The following is a 17009-nucleotide window of genomic DNA, read 5'->3' on the forward strand; positions in this document are numbered from 1 at the left end:
CCATTCAGCCGATCTCTGTATCTGGCGGTAGCACTTTTAGCATAGCTTAGCATACATCATTGACTCATATAGGTCCATTAGCATCAGTGATCAAAAAAATGACCAAAGACTTTCAATATTTTTCCTATTTAAACTTGACTCCTCTATAGTTACATCATGTACTAAGACCAACGAAAAAACGAAACGTTTCTATTTTTTTAGACTGCACAGCGCCTTCTTCTGTCAACATAACCAGCGTGACGATCTGCTTGCTCAAGAGAGCGTGCGATGTAACCATGGAGACGTTTGTGAGAGACCGTATCTATTTGAATCAGAATAACAGTTACACTGAAGATGAGCTTTTGAAATGTGACTGAACAGACTGGGGCAGAAGGGAAGAGGAGAGCAGATTCAAACTTGTGAGTCAGAGAACAGTCACAATTCAAGGAAAAAATGGTCTGACATGGATTCGGTCTAAGGGATATGGAAAATGAGCCTATTTTTAAAAAAAAGTGGATTGTTCCTTTAAAAGTAAAAAAAAAACTTGTATTTATGAAATGTAGTGCAGTAAAATGTATGACATTATATGTTATGCTTTGGAATGTAGTGAAGTAAAAGTTTTCCAAAGAAAAACACTGATACTTAAAAATTTACTTGAGTAGAGAGTAAAAATACTCGACAACTGGGTGCCTCTGGCATTTTGGTCTCTTACCGGGTCCGTGACTAACCTCTGTGTCACTTTTCTTAGAGTGATTGACTTCCCCTAAGTGAGTGTGGATCACCCAGCTAAGTTGGCTAAACATCCCTCTCTTTGCAGGGGAAGGAAGAACTGCACTTTACACTACAGAACACTTAATCAGCACAAAACACAAAAACTGAGTTTGATTGCACCTAATTTTGCACTCTTTAAAGGTGCCGTAGAATGAGTTGAAACAATATGTTAAATTGTTCTGTGCTATCTACATTGAGGGTATGTGGCTAAAGGGCAAAAATTGTCCAGACACAGTTTTACAGGTCCATTTACAACCCTAGAAATTGTCCCCAGGATGTAATGCTCTGTTTTTGCCTTATTTGGAAGAGTAATGAATATTAATGAGCTCTGCTCGGCTTATTTCAGCCGCTCTCAGCTCATAGCACACAGCACAGCAGTTCAGCGAAGCAGCTCGTGAGTCCTGACCGTCCTGACAGAACACAGACAAGTCTAAAGTGTAGACTGAATGACACTTTAAGCAGAACATCTCAAATGGAGATGGCTAAAATGCAGCCTACTTGTTAATTGGTGAGTTCAGATCATCCACTCACGAGAAAGAGCTTGCGTGCTTGCGGTTATATAGCATATATGTCATGCCCTCTAAACAAGAGACAATTGTTGATGGTAAAATTATTCCATCACTGCAGCTGCAATTAGAAGCTCCGGTTCCAACCTGAGACTCGCACTAAGGACTTGGCTGGTCTAGCCTGGAAAATACGATTTATTTTTACCGCTATTCGAGCATGAAAAATAATAATAAATAGATACAATTTTTGGAAGCAGTTTTTGAGATTTCCTTGAAAGGGATTATAATTGTTATAGGATGAATCAGGGTGACTTTGGACATTTCGTAATCTGGGACGCAGTGATGTGCACATCTTGCTTCACCATGACAAAATTTAAAGAATGTTGACCCGGCCTTCGTGGTGGAATTTTTTTTTCTACTGTTAAGCACAAAGATATTTAAAAATGTCCCTACAATTTCCATTCATTGTATAGATAAAAGCAGTTGGAATATTTTGAGCAACATTCTTCAAAATATTGTGCTCTGCCTCTTCAGCTTTGCACTGTTTTCCTTCAGGCAGACAAAAGCGCAAGTGTATGATTCCTCAGTTTGACTAACAACAAAGAAAATATTTCTGTATTCTGTAACAATATTTAGGTTAATATGCAGTTTTAAGGTTACTAAATGTTAATCATTTTCAAACATGTAACCTCTTAAAAAAACAGAGATAGTTATATTTAGTTATATTTAATAGAAAACGCAATTCTAGATCATTTTACTGTAGTAAATAAATGTTTTTCTTGTTCTGTTTTATATGTGTATAGGCAACCCCTAAATCAGCTGTCCTGTCCATAGACTGTATAAAACAATGGATGTAGTGTCCATGACATTACCCATAGGCTTCTGAAGAGCATTTCTGAAGCCCAAAGTGGGCCATCCGTCACTATCTTGGCAGCCGCTTGTCACTCCCGAGGCTTGTTCGACTTCACCCAACGATGCGCAGACCGATCGGCAGCTGACTTGAAGCAGTGCATGCCGGTTAGAAATGTTGTCCGACTTGAGACAGCGCCGACAGCACGTGACTGTGACGTATGTCAACAAAGTACCGCGAGAGCGATTCGAGAGTTAGGCGGCTGATGCAACCGCTGCAGATTCTCAAGGGGGACTGCAGGAGGCTGCTCGAGCTCTGATGACGACACAGCTGATCCATGATTGGCCGATTCACCGCATGACAGCGATCACGTGCGTTTCCTGTTTATTCTAAAACCTTACGTTACGCTAATGCTCACAAATAATTTATTTATAATAGTAAAACCTCTTTTCATGTAGTCGTGATGTTAGATTGTCATGGTTATCAAACTAAAACTGATTAAAAACTGTTGACAACACTTCATTGATAGTTTAGGTTTATATGTTAAACATGAATCTTGTCCAAATAGACGCTTTATTAAGCAGTACATAAAGTGTTGAATGAAAATGTAATTTGAAACATCTGTGTATTTGAGAAATATTGCATTTATTTGACTTCAGCTGTGTTAAAGTTTGCAAACGCAGCGCAAGCGTCACCACGGGAAGCAGAGTGTGTCCGACTTCACGTCTCCTTTTTCAGCTCCTCCCCGCCTGCACTCAGCTACTCTCGCCGATCGCATCCATCCAGCCGCAGCCGATGTCGAACACACCTCTGGATAACCAAAAATGGGCAAAGCGGCGGGATGGGGGTGGAACTAACAGCAGACAAACAGCTATTAGCGAGAACAGTGGTAGTCCAACTGTCACTCAAGTGACCACGCCCTTAATTATGCATAACTTTAAGGCTTAAAATAATTTAAACGGATGACTTATAAAAACTCACAGGACAAAACTGGCTATTTCGACCAAAACCACTTTTTGTACCACGCTGTAAACATATCTTCTGCTGTAAAGTTGGGCATTTTAACATTGGGGAGATCCAGATTTGACTCCAGATTTGGAGCCTGTCTCTAGCAGCCAATTTAACGGCTGCTAGAGACAGCTGCTCCATTTGTTTGATAGGTTACTTTTATTTTTAAATTAAATGCAAATGTGTTATTTTAAACAATTTTGTAATTAAACGCAATTCTGTTACATGTAACTAGTTACTCCCCAACATTGCTAATATGTAACAACACGAGGTGGTTTCTGCGAGGAACACCGTGATGAGTTTAACAACACTCGCAAAGTGGATCATAGTTCATAAACGTTCCAGAGCCAGCATGTTTCAAATCAATGACATATTTCATACCTAGTGCAAGCATCAAGTATGTGCACTTACTAGGCCTATTTCAACACGTCTTATTCAATTTAAATGTACTATATACTGTGATACGTCTGATCATGTACGCAATGACATAAAGTCACTAATCTCATACACAGAAGACAATAATATAGACTGAAAAGTCAAAACAGTAACTATGCCTTCATTCTTTCCGTTAAACTTGTGCTACTTGTTCAGAGACTGTAGTGCTCATAAACGCAATGAAAATATAAAGTATATTACAAAGTTTTCATTTAGACACTAAAGAATCATATTAACTTGTATAAAAATGGCATTATATGACCCCTTTAAGGTTGAACCACTAGAGTATTCACATAGATAGTCACATAGACTATTTTAAGAGTGCTTTTACTACCTTTCTGGGACTCAAACGTTGAAATTACATTGCTGTCTAAGGGGGGTCCGGAAGCCCTCAGATTTCATCAAATATCTTAATTCGTGTTCTGAAGACGAACAAAGGTCTTACAGGTTTGAAACGACATGAGGGTGAGGAATTAATGACAGAAATTTCATTTTTGGGTGAACTAACCCTTTAAAATTAGCCTAGAAATCTACTTTAAAATATATGTTTAGGAGATAGCCTACTCTAGGAACATAGTTCATTTAATATTAAGAATTTGTGTTTGATTCTGGAATGTCCCATTCGGCACTGTAGCCTACATATCATCTGATCCCAGCGACTGTTGAATATAAAAATGCAACTTTTACCCACAGTATATTCATTTCATACAATTTGTTGTTTATACATTGATCCTATTAATTTTATCATTTGTTGATAATGTAAAAGAGACTAAAGCTGAGGGTAATAATAACCCGACTTGGCAGCCAACAAACCTTCCAGTGCAGCTCCATTCACTTAGCACTAGTTAACCAAACAAAGGCGAGTCAGCTCACTAATAGAATATAGTATATATAATAGGGCTGTCAAATGTCAAATTCTGCTACAGTGTGAACAAACAGATTACACGTTGACACATATCACAATAATAATGATGCCATATGTGGGAGTGCTGGAGCATAAAATATAAATATCTTGGTAAAGGAACACCTTTTTAATTTCTGAGTTGGTCTGAAGAGGAGGACGTTACTTCAAATAAGCAGAAATCAGGTGTCGCAAATTAACTTCATTCTTTCGTGACAGTATGAAGTATCAGAGGTCACAGAAGTCACAGAACGATTTTGTCATAATGGAATGTACTGAAGTCGCGCGCCGAAGGTGACGCACGTGACGAGCAGGGCGCTCTTGTCTCAGGTTACCAGAGCAACACTCGCTCAGTTAAAGCTACGTCGTGGCAGGAAGCGCCACAAAAACTCGCCCAGCTAGTTTATCCAATATCATTTATACCTTTATTATATCATCATGGATTTTGTAGACCATTATTTCACGCTAGCGGCCAGGCGGTTGCCGTTGTATAACGTTATGTAGCCTATTATGCACAATAATTTCATCTAATGTTTTATTGGCATGGAGCAGCTCCCAACTTCCAAACTATAGCCTACGCGTGAGTCTTCATACTTGAAGAAAAATGCGGAAACTGGCGGTTTGCTGCTGACGCACGAAACTCATGCAGTAAGGGAAATACACCATGTGGGAACATTTTGAAGGAGAAAAAGGAAATCAATTTAACGTTAGACCGAACGGAATACAGTCTATAATAAACTACAAGACCTCAACGCCTGTTATAAGTAGGATCGTGATATTATCTTGTGTCAAGTGATGTATCACTGACCTCGCTGTCACACACGCGTGTAGTGGATGTGAAAAGATGTGAACGACTTACAACAAAAGAACATCTTAACAGACCGATAATGACCTTCACTCACCCATCGGGCCGGTTAAGTCAATATACAATGCGAGATAAGCCGGCTTTTAGCGCGAGCCGGCTACAGGCTACTTACTTTCTGGACGTGGTCATGATGAAGCTCAGTGAAGTAGTATGCCAGTAAATGAGAGGCGATCATCGTCTTCTGTCAGCTTGGCCTGTCTTAAACTTCTTAAGTGTGTTGAATGTGATCTGAACTGATTGAAAGTCACTTTGGGTGCGTGCTCATGTTCTTAAAGTTTCTCAAACTCTTTCTTTGACTTGCGCTATCCGGTACAATGATGATGCGAAGTGATGTCACTATTAATTCCACCCACTTCAAACTAGTAATTTGAGTAGTTTTACGTCACTAAGATTATTGCCGCTGATTGGCCGCGAAAAAGGCGTGTTAAACTACAGACTCTGGGACCTCCCCATCCAGACTCTCAACCAAGCCGAGCATAATTTGTGATGTGACAATGGACCACAAAACCAGCCATAAGATTCAATTTTTTGAATAATGAATAAATGTACGTATTGTTTGTTAGGATATGCCATATTATTTTAGCGAGATAAAATGATTTGAAAAATAATTAAATATTGAGAAAATCGCCTTTAAAGTTGTCCAAATGAAGTCTTTAGCAATGCATTACTAATAATGATACATTTTTATATATATTTAAAGTACATTTTATCTTCATGGAACTTGATCTTTACATAATATCTTAATGATTTTTGTCATAAAAGAAAAATTGAAAAATCTTTATTGGCTATTGCCACAAATATACCCGTGGGACTTATGAATGCATGGTTTGGGGGTCTCATGATTATTTTAATAAAATGTTCTGTGAACATGTCTAAATTTTTTGGCAGTTTGATCAAGTTGTGAAACAAACAAAAAAAAAAAAAAAAAAAAAAAAAAAGGCAATTTACTGTACTTCGAGAACATTTGTCAAAGCTCAGGCTAACCCGCACAATGGGATCTGGTTTTCATTAAGCCCATTTGATAGGAAAGGAATAAAATATAGTCTAGGTTGCAGCAAGAGTAAGTGCACTTCAACTGAATTTGTTTGTTTTGTTTGTTTGACACACAGATGTAATTGTGCAAATAGGCACGTAGCCTACATCTTGTATGACACAGAAATAGTTGCATTATGTCTTAATTATTTGCAGTATCTTGACTTCTCCACCTACACATTTGGGGGATGTTTTCCATAACTCAGAGGAGAGTTCAAAAGGTCAGAAATTACTGAAAATGTAGAACAAATGTGACTTATTAAAAACCATTTGACCATCTTTTACAGTCTAAAATCAGAGTATTTCTTACGTACTTTGACATACCATTTTGTCACTGTATTTTATATTATTAGATTTAAAAAAATAATAAAAAAAGAAGCAAAAAGAGGAAAGGAAATTAATGACTAAGTGACTGTTGTCAGTGCTACTTCTTTCATTGAAGCACACTTTTGAAATTGCCTACAAATTTGGGTTAGTATGACTATGAATTCACAGAATGTCTTTGGAGGGAGCTGGTCCACTGTTATCAGATTATTGAGTTCCTGGCATCCCACGGGCACATTAATGTAAGACAGCGGCAGCTGATCAGATTCCAAACCCACGATTGTGCCTCAATTGTTCACAAAATCTTGATGACACCTACAGTCTCTTGAACAATTGAAATACACGAGGGCTCTTTTTGAGTTATTACATTTTTGTGCCATAGAATAAATGTTTATTTTTTTATATTGTTATTTTTTTGCTTTTTGTTGTATTTTTTATTTAGTAATTTCATCTCCATGGTAATATCAAACAACTACTGCTAAACATTATGTTATGGAACAAACAGAATTGTTTGATTACATATAATATACAATATAAGTTTAAAAACATTACTATTTATATTCTTTTTGAAAGAAGTCTCTTATGCTCATCAATCCTGCATTTATTTGATTAAAAATGTTGAAAAACAGAAATGTTATTTCTACACTGTAAAAAAATGTTGTTTTTTGTTGGTTTAACTTAAAAAAGTAAGTAACTTGGTTGCCTTAAAATTTTGAGTTGATACAATGAAGGAAATTTGTTAAATAAATAGAAACTCAAAATATTATTGTATCTGAACCACATAAAACATTTGATAAATCATGAAAATAAATAAATAAATAAATAAAACACACAATTACCCAATATGCTAACAAAATCTTTTAATAATATTTTAATAAAGGTTGTCGAATCTCAAAAAAAATGTTCATTGTATTAACTCAAAATTTGAATTTCAATTAACTCAAAATTTTAAGGCAACCAGGTAACTTTTTTTCTAAATAATTTTTTACAGTGTAACAAATGGTATTCTTTTCTTTTTATTCATCAATGAATCCTGAAAAAGTATCACAAAAAAATATTAAGCAGCACAACATAACTGAGTATCAAATCAGCATATTAGAATGATTTCTGAAAGATCATGTGACACTGAAGACTGGAGCAATAATGCTGAAATTTAACATCCACATGGCAGGACCCAAGGACCCTGTATAACACACTCAAAGCATCACACTTTCTCCGCCGGCTTGCTTTCTTCCCAGAGTACATCCTTGTGCCATGTGTTCCATTTCCATTTCCATTTATGCATTTGGCAAATGCTTTTATCCAAAGCAACTTACACTGCATTGTCAGTTCTTTCTTTCCCTGGGAATCGAACCCATGACCTTGGCATTGCTAGCGCCACACTCTAATGTTTGAGCTACAGAAAATGCCCCTGTTACCAAGTGACGCACAGACCCCCGGCCATTAACGTGTTGTAAAACAAAACGTGATTCCTCAGACCAGGCCACCTTCTTCCATTGATCCGTGGTCCAGTTTTGATGCTCACGTGCAGACTGTTGGTGCTTTGGACGGTGCATAAGGGTCAGCATGAGCACCCTGACTGGTCTGCGGCTACGCAGCCCCATACGCAACAAACTGCGATGCACTGTGTATTCTGACAGCTTTCTATCAGTATCAGCATTAACTTCATGAGCAATATGAGCTACAGTTCACTCCCGAGTCCCGACATGCGTCAATGAGCCTTGGCCACCCATGGTGCTTTCACCGGTTCACCACTGGTTTCTTCTTTTTTAATATATAAAAAATTATTAAAAATTAGAACAAAGCCAAAAACAGACTTTGCGGACAATGTTATCCAAGGCATGGAAAAGTAGGACATTAGCCTATTAGTTGTGAAGTATGGATATATTACTATCTAGCAGATGAGACATTGTTTGCTTCTTTTTTATTTCGTTTTATTATGTTCAACACCAAATGAGATAAGAAGTGTGATTAGAGTTCTTTGTTGTTTGGAATGACAGCATATAATACACTGAATCAAACCCTATACAGAACATTTAGTTATGCCAGACAAATGTATCAATAAATTACACACACACACAAAACATATTTTACTGAAAACTGCAACTCAGCCTTACTGACTAAACTCTTTATTGCCATTCAGACCGATAAGAACAGGACAATATTCATCACTCTTAATCTGGTGATTTCATAATGCATCATTAGGTTATCTATTCAGGACCTAAATGTGGTGCTGGATTTAGGTGTGGCTTTATGGGAAAGTAATAAAGATGAACAGGATGTTTACATTGGATTATTTTCAGACTTCACCACTTTCAGATGTACAGTTATTTTTATCATTGATCTTTGATAGAAATTATGATCTCTGAAAAATTTGTATTGTTTTTAAAAACACACAATTAAGTAATAAAGACAAATGACTCCCCAGTAAGATGCATTTCCACTCAAATGTTCACAAAGGATGATTTCTTGCAATAAAGAATTGGATAAATGGGATGTTTTCAGCACAGTACCACTCGTTCAGACTGAAGGCTGAGCATATTTGTGTAATTATTGTCAGTGAATATATGTTTATGACCAGTGACACCTACCAATAAGTGGGATCCCTTACGAAACAAAAATATATTGCAGTATATTGGAAAATATCATGTAATACATTAGGCAATATATTCACATAATATGGGATTTAATATTTATATTCTCCAATAAATGCAATATGAAAGCGGCAATCATTTGTATATTTTGCAATATATTACAGGAATATATAATATATTGTATAATACCATCAATATACTATTCCATGTATTTAATAGGAATTCAAGTTCAAGTAATATGTATTGGTAAATATACTTTCCTTTCGTAAGGGATAGGTCTAAAGTATAACTACTGAAAGGGAAGAAATGCAATAAGAAATAATGAATGAATGAAGATACAATGTTTATGCAAATGTAATCTGCTGCATTCATGATTGTATTAGGTCTGAAACAAAAATTGATCTGACAGATCTGAAGAGCTTTTAGAGAGTAGCCTATGTTCGTTGTTGTTGTTGTTGTTGTTGTTTTATGAAAAATGAAAGACTGTTGTTGAAAGTTTGAAAAAAAAAAAAGAAGCTCATCAAAATGAATAAGACTTGATTCAATTTTAATTCAAGTGCTTGTAGGCTACACGGTACACCCTTAGGTGCCAGGAAGAACCAAAAATGGGGTTTCACAGTGATGCCATAGAACAGTGTTTCCCAAACATTTTGTAGCACGCACCGCTTTTTAATGTTTGATACCTGTTAAACACTCTCCCACCACCTTATTTCGGATAAACATCAAATTTTTAATAGCAATAACTAAATACAAAAATATCCTCTGTATATAAGAAAAAAAATCAACATTTCAGTTGTAATATACAGCATAGAGTTAGGGGGGTTCGGGGGCATGCTCCCCCAATATTTTTTTTAAATTTTCTGATCTACATATGAGCATTTTAAGACATTTGAAAGCCAAAAAAAATATGAGAAATAGCTTTAAAACTAAGTCAGTGGGCAGTAAAGTATTTGTCAATTCCTGCTCTGCTATTTTGCCCTGTCTCTTCCCCCCCTTATGCATTCAACAAAACATAGGATACATTTATAGTTAGAATATTTTTTTATCTGAAGAAAACTTAATCATTAATGTTTCTTGTCCTCTCACATTGACAGTATAGTTAATTATCACATTATAAATTAAACAAAGGTTTATTAGTTTGCCTGATTATTTTTATCGGTGGTTTAACATTTTAATCCTAAAACTGCTGACAAATATGAAATGCTTAGTTTAGCTACCACACCATACGTGGAGGAGGTCCATATTCCACGAGTAGGTGTGGCCCCTTTAAGAGCCACGCGTTCCCCATTGAACTGCCGGTATTTTGTGCACTAAATATTATATAAAAAAAAAAAAAACCTTTTTTGCACTAAAAAGAACCCTTTGTGCAATAGAAAGGTTCTTTGGATATTGAAGGTTTTTCTTGGAACCTGTATACACCTAGCCTGACGTGGTCATACTCAATTCTACTCAGAATAAGAACTGCCCGACCTATTTGTATGTAAATTTCACATTCAAAGATGCAAGTTTAAAAAGACTTTTCATAGTCTTTGAAAAAGAAATCAAAATGTATATAGATGTGATGTCAAAATCTAAAAATAGTAAAGCAGTTAAAACGATTAATATATGCTCCTCCTTGAACATTTTCACAGAAAGGGAAAGTATTTAGTGGTGCTTACATGCAGAATATTTTCTCAATCTTATCATTGAATTATAATACAAATGTAATGATATGTAGGCCTATAATATGTAGGCCTATATGTAAACTAATGATTATGTAGGCCTACCCTCTTTTTTTTATTTTGTTTATATGTTTTTTGTTTCTTTATGTTGAGGCATGTGAAATGTGTCTTGTTATACAATGATATGGACCTTTTTACATGCTTTTTGTTGACAATAAAGCATTTTTTTTTTTAAATTTAAATGGGGCTAAATTCGGCTGGCATCCAGGCTAGTATACACCCTGCCAAAGAACCATTTAAGAACCTTTATTTTTAAGATTGTACAAGTCCCTGTGACAACTTCCACATGTGACATATTTCCCGGCCGTCCCGTCCAAAATAAAATAATGTATCACGATATCAAAATTACTGCCAGCAGAATAATAGAGCTTCTGTCGAGCTATGTCGTTTCGTTTCCAATCGTCCAAAATCAGTAGAGTAAAATGCTTTTTCATGCAGATTCAACAGATGTGACCGTGCACTGCCATCTAGCGGTAAAGGCTGAAAGAGCACCTAGCGAACCTAATCTACATCGGTTAGGGTGGAGTTTGGCGCACAGGTGCTTTTAGTTAGAATTAGATTTTGATTTATGATTCGGTTGGCCAACTTCTAGACCAATAGATTCTACACTGATCAATCAAATGCTTTATCTCTAGACACATATCAGTTGCTTTACCAATGTTATTTTAGACTATAGCATAGGCCTGCTAAACAATTTTCTCATGTAGCATTTTTAAAGAAACCACGAATGTCAGGCGAAATGTCCGGCAGGAAGTTCAGGGCTCTAGTTGGCCTCATGAAAGTCCCAGAGCGCGAGCTTATGGGCGATATTTTGTTGCGCGAGAGCGTTGAACCTTCACTTCCCGTTCACGTGAATATCGGTAAATTTGTCCGTTTGGATGACGGACAGTACATCGATACGGAGGACCGAGATAAAGCTGTTAAGAGACGACAGCTTGCAAACGCAAAGGAGAGACTGCGGGTGAGTCACGGCAATAAGCATCAACGTTTGTTCCCAGGATTTGTACATTAGTGCCCTCTTTTGGCAAGTCAAGCGCTGCAGGTTTGCATTAGTTCTGTAGTTTCCCAGTTAACCTGCTGCTTTACTTGGCATTCGATGGAAACGTCATTTTAAAACATTTCTCAAATTAATCAGCAGACTTGCATGAAAACCCGACACATCTACATTTCCCCCGTGTTGCATAATTGTACCATATACAGCTTGACTTAAAAAAAATTCAAGTCAAAAATATTTTTCACCCCCCCCCCCCCCCTTTTTAACATAGACGTGAAAATGAAGTTATAGAAGTTTACATTTACTGTAAAGTACTGTAGCCTTCTATAAAGTTTGTGCCAAATTTGAAGTTAATCACCTATGACTTGAGCTTCCTGTGAGATTACCTTTGGCAATATTACTTATATCACAAAATAACCATTAACTATGCAAAAATACTGTAAATAACCACTAAATATGCAACAAAACAAAAAAGTCTTGATTTTGTGATGGGTTGTCATTTTTTTTAAGATTAAAGTCTTAGGAGCAGGATGACATTTCCCGTTTTTAATATGAAGTGGGCTTTATATAATCATTCAGAGTAATATTCCTGGGACATTTAAATGGCCTGTTATTAAAGTAAACGCGTTCGTTTTGCTTCCTCTCTTCTGCAATTAATTCAGCTCCCGTTAAGCTTCATTTGAGTAACATGCAGACTTCTTTAAATAGCCTACTTTTGTTAACCTCAGCATTTGATTATTGTTTTTATATGCTTTTAGAAGATAATTTTTGGAGAAAATGTTTTTCAAATCTCTAATTGACTTGCACCTGAACGTTTTGCTATTCAGAATCTAGTTATAATGCAAAGGCCTTCCTGCTTCAGCTGGAACACTGGCATTTCATCGTACTGGTAATTATTTCACTAAATGCATATCTATTTTAACAACTACAGCTTTGAAAGAAAGAAATATTCAAATGGCAGGTTTTTTTTAATATTTTTAGACTGACTATTGACCATGGACTTCTAATGTATGCGTAATTGTTTCCTTTGTCAAGCCTGTGATCTCTGAATAGATGCGCTCGGCATTCAAAATGTACCATTTGCAATTATGAAAATGTAGGCTATAATTGACAAGGCTAACTTTCTCAGAGTTGATCTAATGGATTGTTGAACCCATTCACTTTAATTAGTCCATGATGGTCGTTCAGTGGGGCTGGGCTACAGTAAGCTGTAGCATTTGTGTTTGTAGGTTTTGTAGAAGAAATGTAAGTAATTGTGGGTTTGGGCTGGGAGGCTGGTGGAATTTTCACTATTGGGTAACTGCTTATTGTATTCAGGGCTGTGTTTCCTGAAACCATTGTGAGGCCAGTTTGTTCCTCAGCTCAATTGTCATGTTATTTATTTGGCTCGTCTAAAGGTGTTGGGGTTGTGAAGTTGCACCTGATAATGTTGTCATCTGCTGCTCCTCTCAGGTGAGGAGCCTGAACAGCATGTTTTCATACCTTCGACGTATTGTTCCAGTGATGCCGCGAGATCGAAAGCCCAGTAAAGTGGACATGCTGAAGGCTGCGACGGAGTACATTCGGCTCCTCTCAGCGGTCCTCAATCACACTTCTGCCACTGTGAGTCAAACCCCACATCATTCCCTTTTGTCCTAGAAGATATTACGGGTGTGTTTTTACCATATGGTGTGGGTGTGTGTCCTAGGATGGAAATATCCAAAACACTTTTCCTTGTATTAATGTATAAAACATAAATTGCAGGAAAACAAAAATGCAGAAAGTTTTGTCATGGTTAGTGTAGATGGTTAGGGGATAAAATATACAGTGTGTAGAGTATGAAAGCTGTTTATGGAATGTCAGTTTAAAACATGAAAACAAAAACTTGTGTGTGGCAGGGAGATGGAAATGCAAATGTTTTCCTGGACACTGGAAACAACTACTCAAGCATGGAGAGTGACTGCTCTGATCTCTGGAGCATTGAGGATGTGAGTTCACTTTGACTTTTTAGTCAAGAAATATGGAATGTTTTAAAGGGTTAGTTCACCCAAAAATTAAATTGATGTCATTAATGACCCTAATGTCGTTCCACACCCGTAAGACCTCCGTTCATCTTCAGAACACAGTTTAAGATATTTTAGATTTAGTCCGAGGTCTTTCTGTCCTTTGAATGTAAGTGTATGCACACTTGCTGTCCACGTCCAGAAGGTAATGAAAACATCCTCAAAGTAGTCCATATGTAACATCAGTTGGTTCGTTAGACTGTCTTTGATTTTCGTCTCTTCCGTGTTCCTCAAATAAAGATTCAAATGGTCATCCTGATTTGGATTGTGTGTCAAACTGGCAAACTGCTCGAATCATCATTTGCGATATGAATCGCGAATCAATCTGCTGATTCGCGACCGTTTGATTCTTTATTTGAGGTTTGAAAACAAATGCGGAAGAGAAGACAATGCTGAATAAAGTTGTATTTTTTGTTATTTTTGGACCAAAATGTATTGTCGACGTTTCAAAAGAGTCTAACCAACTGATGTCACACATGGACTACTTTGATGTTTTCTTTACCTTCTGGACGTGGGCAAGTGGGCATACACTTGCATTCAAAGGACAGAAAGACCTCGGACTAAATCTAAAATGTCTTAAACTGTGTTCCGAGGATAAGCGGAGGTCTTACGGGTGTGGAACGACATTGGGGTGAGTCATTAATGAAAGAAATGTCATTTTTGGTTGACCTTACCCTTTAAGTTAATACTTCCACGCTAACATTCAAAAATTTGAAGGTTTTTGTATATCTCTCGAATACTCGAAAAGGTTGCATTTAAAAAAAAAATGGTACAGTAAATCATTATTGTTGTACAAAAAATACAATTTAAAAATTTTTTATATAACCAAGATGCAAAGCTGAATTTTCCGCATCATTACTCCAGTCTTTTGTGTCACATGATCCTTTAGAAATCATTCTAATATGCTTAATGCCTCCTCTGTATCGTTCACCTCGATCTCCTCAGGCCCTGGAGATGAATCCCTTTCTATCCGAGACGGGTGTGAGCATGGCTGCCCCACTGGTCACCATGGCGACTGGAGCTGATGATGACATTGATCTCAACAACATGACAGTACAGTGTGTCGTACCAATGTACATTGTTCAGGTCGGCTCTGAACAAACAGTGGTAACGAGTACACAATCGTCTTAGTGCCTACTTTTGGTGCCTTGAATCACTCACGTTTTTCTATATGTGCCTTTAAGGTCTGTTATACTATTTTGTGCCCTTTATCTTTAATATTACTAAAATATTTGAAATGTCAACCAGGATGAGGATGATGGTTGGCTTGGTGCTGAACTTTTTGTTGGATTTATTTATTTTCTCATAAATGTGTATTTATTTTCTTATCAATTTTATGAGTTTTCTCAATAAAGAAACTGTATTTATGGGAGGAAAATCTCTATAAAGCTTATTTTGAGTTTTTCAGCTGATTTATGGCTTACAAATATGAATAAATTGTAAATGCTAATGAATGTGTTATCAGTTTTTCATCGTCAAGGTTAAAAATGCATACATCAAAGATAAATTAGGATGTTATATACGATTTTAGAAAATAAGTCTTTTTATTTTATTTTATTCATATTACTAAAAGACAAACATTTGTATGAAAAAGTGGTGTAACCCCCTCCCCCATTTTAAAAAGTACAAAAGCGGAGGAGAAGTAGGATTTATAATCATGCATAATTACATGGTGATATGCAGAATGTCACAAACAAATGGGAAAACGTGTCTCATCTCATCGCATCCACTTCCTGTAGGAACTACTGTGATCATTTAAAATGTATTCTTTCACATTTATTTTTATAGCGCGTTTCACAATGCATATAATTACAAAGCGGCTTCACAGAAAATGCATATGTCTGCATTACAATTTAGAGTGATTTGTTATCAGAGGAGACTGTCCAAGTTATGGATTTCAGAAAATATGCAATCGCACAGTTAGCTAACAATGTATACATAAACTATGTAAAACATTTAAGGAAGAAACAATGGGCTCATTGAAGTAAAGAATACATGTTAACGATGATAACGGTATCTAGGAAAGGTTTGTTGGTGGTAGAGTTGGAGTCGCCTCTTCACAGGTGTTGGTCATCTGAAGTCTTCATAAGAGGTAGGACTGGAGCTGACATTTTCTAGTTACCTTGGGATAGGCCTCCCGAGATAAAACGGAACGGGAAAATAATTCGCATAATGTTTTGAACAGCCAGCTAAGCAAAGCAAAAGTTATGAGATGCATTATGTGAATGCTTGGCTAAAGAGATGCGGCTTTAATCTAGATTCTGAGCCCCGGACATTATCAGGAAGTCTATTCCAGAGTTTAGGAGCCAAATGTGAAAACATTCTTTCTCCTTTAGTGGACTTTGATTATACTAGGTACTACCAGAAGCCCAGAGTTTAGTGTTTTTAAAGAGCTGATGGGTTGTAATGTGATAAAAGGTCAGTTAAATACACGGAAGCTAAACCGTTTAGGCCTTATAGGTCAGTAGCAATTCTTTATAATTGATACAGAACTTAATAGGTACCCAATGTAGAGATGATGAAACTGTTGTTATATGATCATTTTCTTGACATCGTAAGAACTCTAATAGCTACTTCTTGAGCTAATTATAGCTTGTTTATTGAGGATGCAGGAAGGCCAGCTAGTAATGCATTATAGTCTAGAGGTCATGAATGCATGAACTAATATGTGGACTAGGCCTGAGCTGCAGGTCGAAATCCAGTTGCCGGCAGATCAGGCTGGATGTACCCAGGACAGATTTGTGGATCTTAATCTATTTATTCATTTTTGTAAATCTCTTTACATTTATTTGTCAATTCTAACCCCATATTAGACCCCATTAAAAAAAATATATATATATAAAATATATATTCATCTGCATATGTGATGGCTCGTCTTTATCTTGTGTAAAACGTCTCTATATTTAATGAAGCGCAAACAAAAGACCTGAATCAGAAGCCCTGTGACCCGTTTTACAGAGTACGCAAGTTTACAGCTGCATCAGAAA

At 36.6% G+C, this 17009-nt stretch overlaps 2 protein-coding genes across 2 annotated transcripts in view; one reads left to right on the forward strand and one right to left on the reverse strand.

The window, feature by feature from the left end:
* hk2 (hexokinase 2) overlaps positions 1–5637 on the reverse strand; it is a 95203-nt gene extending 89566 nt beyond the window's left edge. Inside the window, exon 1 of the mRNA XM_067439452.1 lies at positions 5428–5637. Coding sequence (XP_067295553.1) covers positions 5428–5490 — 63 coding nt within the window. The 5' untranslated portion in view covers positions 5491–5637. The remainder of the gene's footprint in view (positions 1–5427) is intronic.
* A 5856-nt stretch (positions 5638–11493) lies between these two features.
* On the forward strand, positions 11494–15318 carry figla (folliculogenesis specific bHLH transcription factor). Its single transcript, XM_067440263.1, has 4 exons — positions 11494–11947; positions 13433–13582; positions 13858–13947; positions 14968–15318. Exons 1-4 carry the CDS (start codon positions 11714–11716, stop codon positions 15151–15153), a joined length of 660 nt encoding a protein of 219 aa, XP_067296364.1. The 5' UTR covers positions 11494–11713; the 3' UTR covers positions 15154–15318.
* Positions 15319–17009: the final 1691 nt, after the last annotated feature.

The sequence above is a fragment of the Pseudorasbora parva genome, chromosome 3 (genome assembly GCF_024679245.1).
Source record: "Pseudorasbora parva isolate DD20220531a chromosome 3, ASM2467924v1, whole genome shotgun sequence".
In the NCBI taxonomy this organism is placed as follows: domain Eukaryota; kingdom Metazoa; phylum Chordata; class Actinopteri; order Cypriniformes; family Gobionidae; genus Pseudorasbora; species Pseudorasbora parva.

Bases quoted from the DNA above. Each gene is read 5' to 3' on its own strand.
- figla (XM_067440263.1), top strand. From the start codon at position 11,714: ATGTCAGGCGAAATGTCCGGCAGGAAGTTCAGGGCTCTAGTTGGCCTC. The intron at 11,948-13,432 runs GTGAGTCACGGC...TGCTCCTCTCAG, and splicing joins ACGCAAAGGAGAGACTGCGG to GTGAGGAGCCTGAACAGCAT. The intron at 13,583-13,857 runs GTGAGTCAAACC...TGTGTGTGGCAG, and splicing joins TCAATCACACTTCTGCCACT to GGAGATGGAAATGCAAATGT.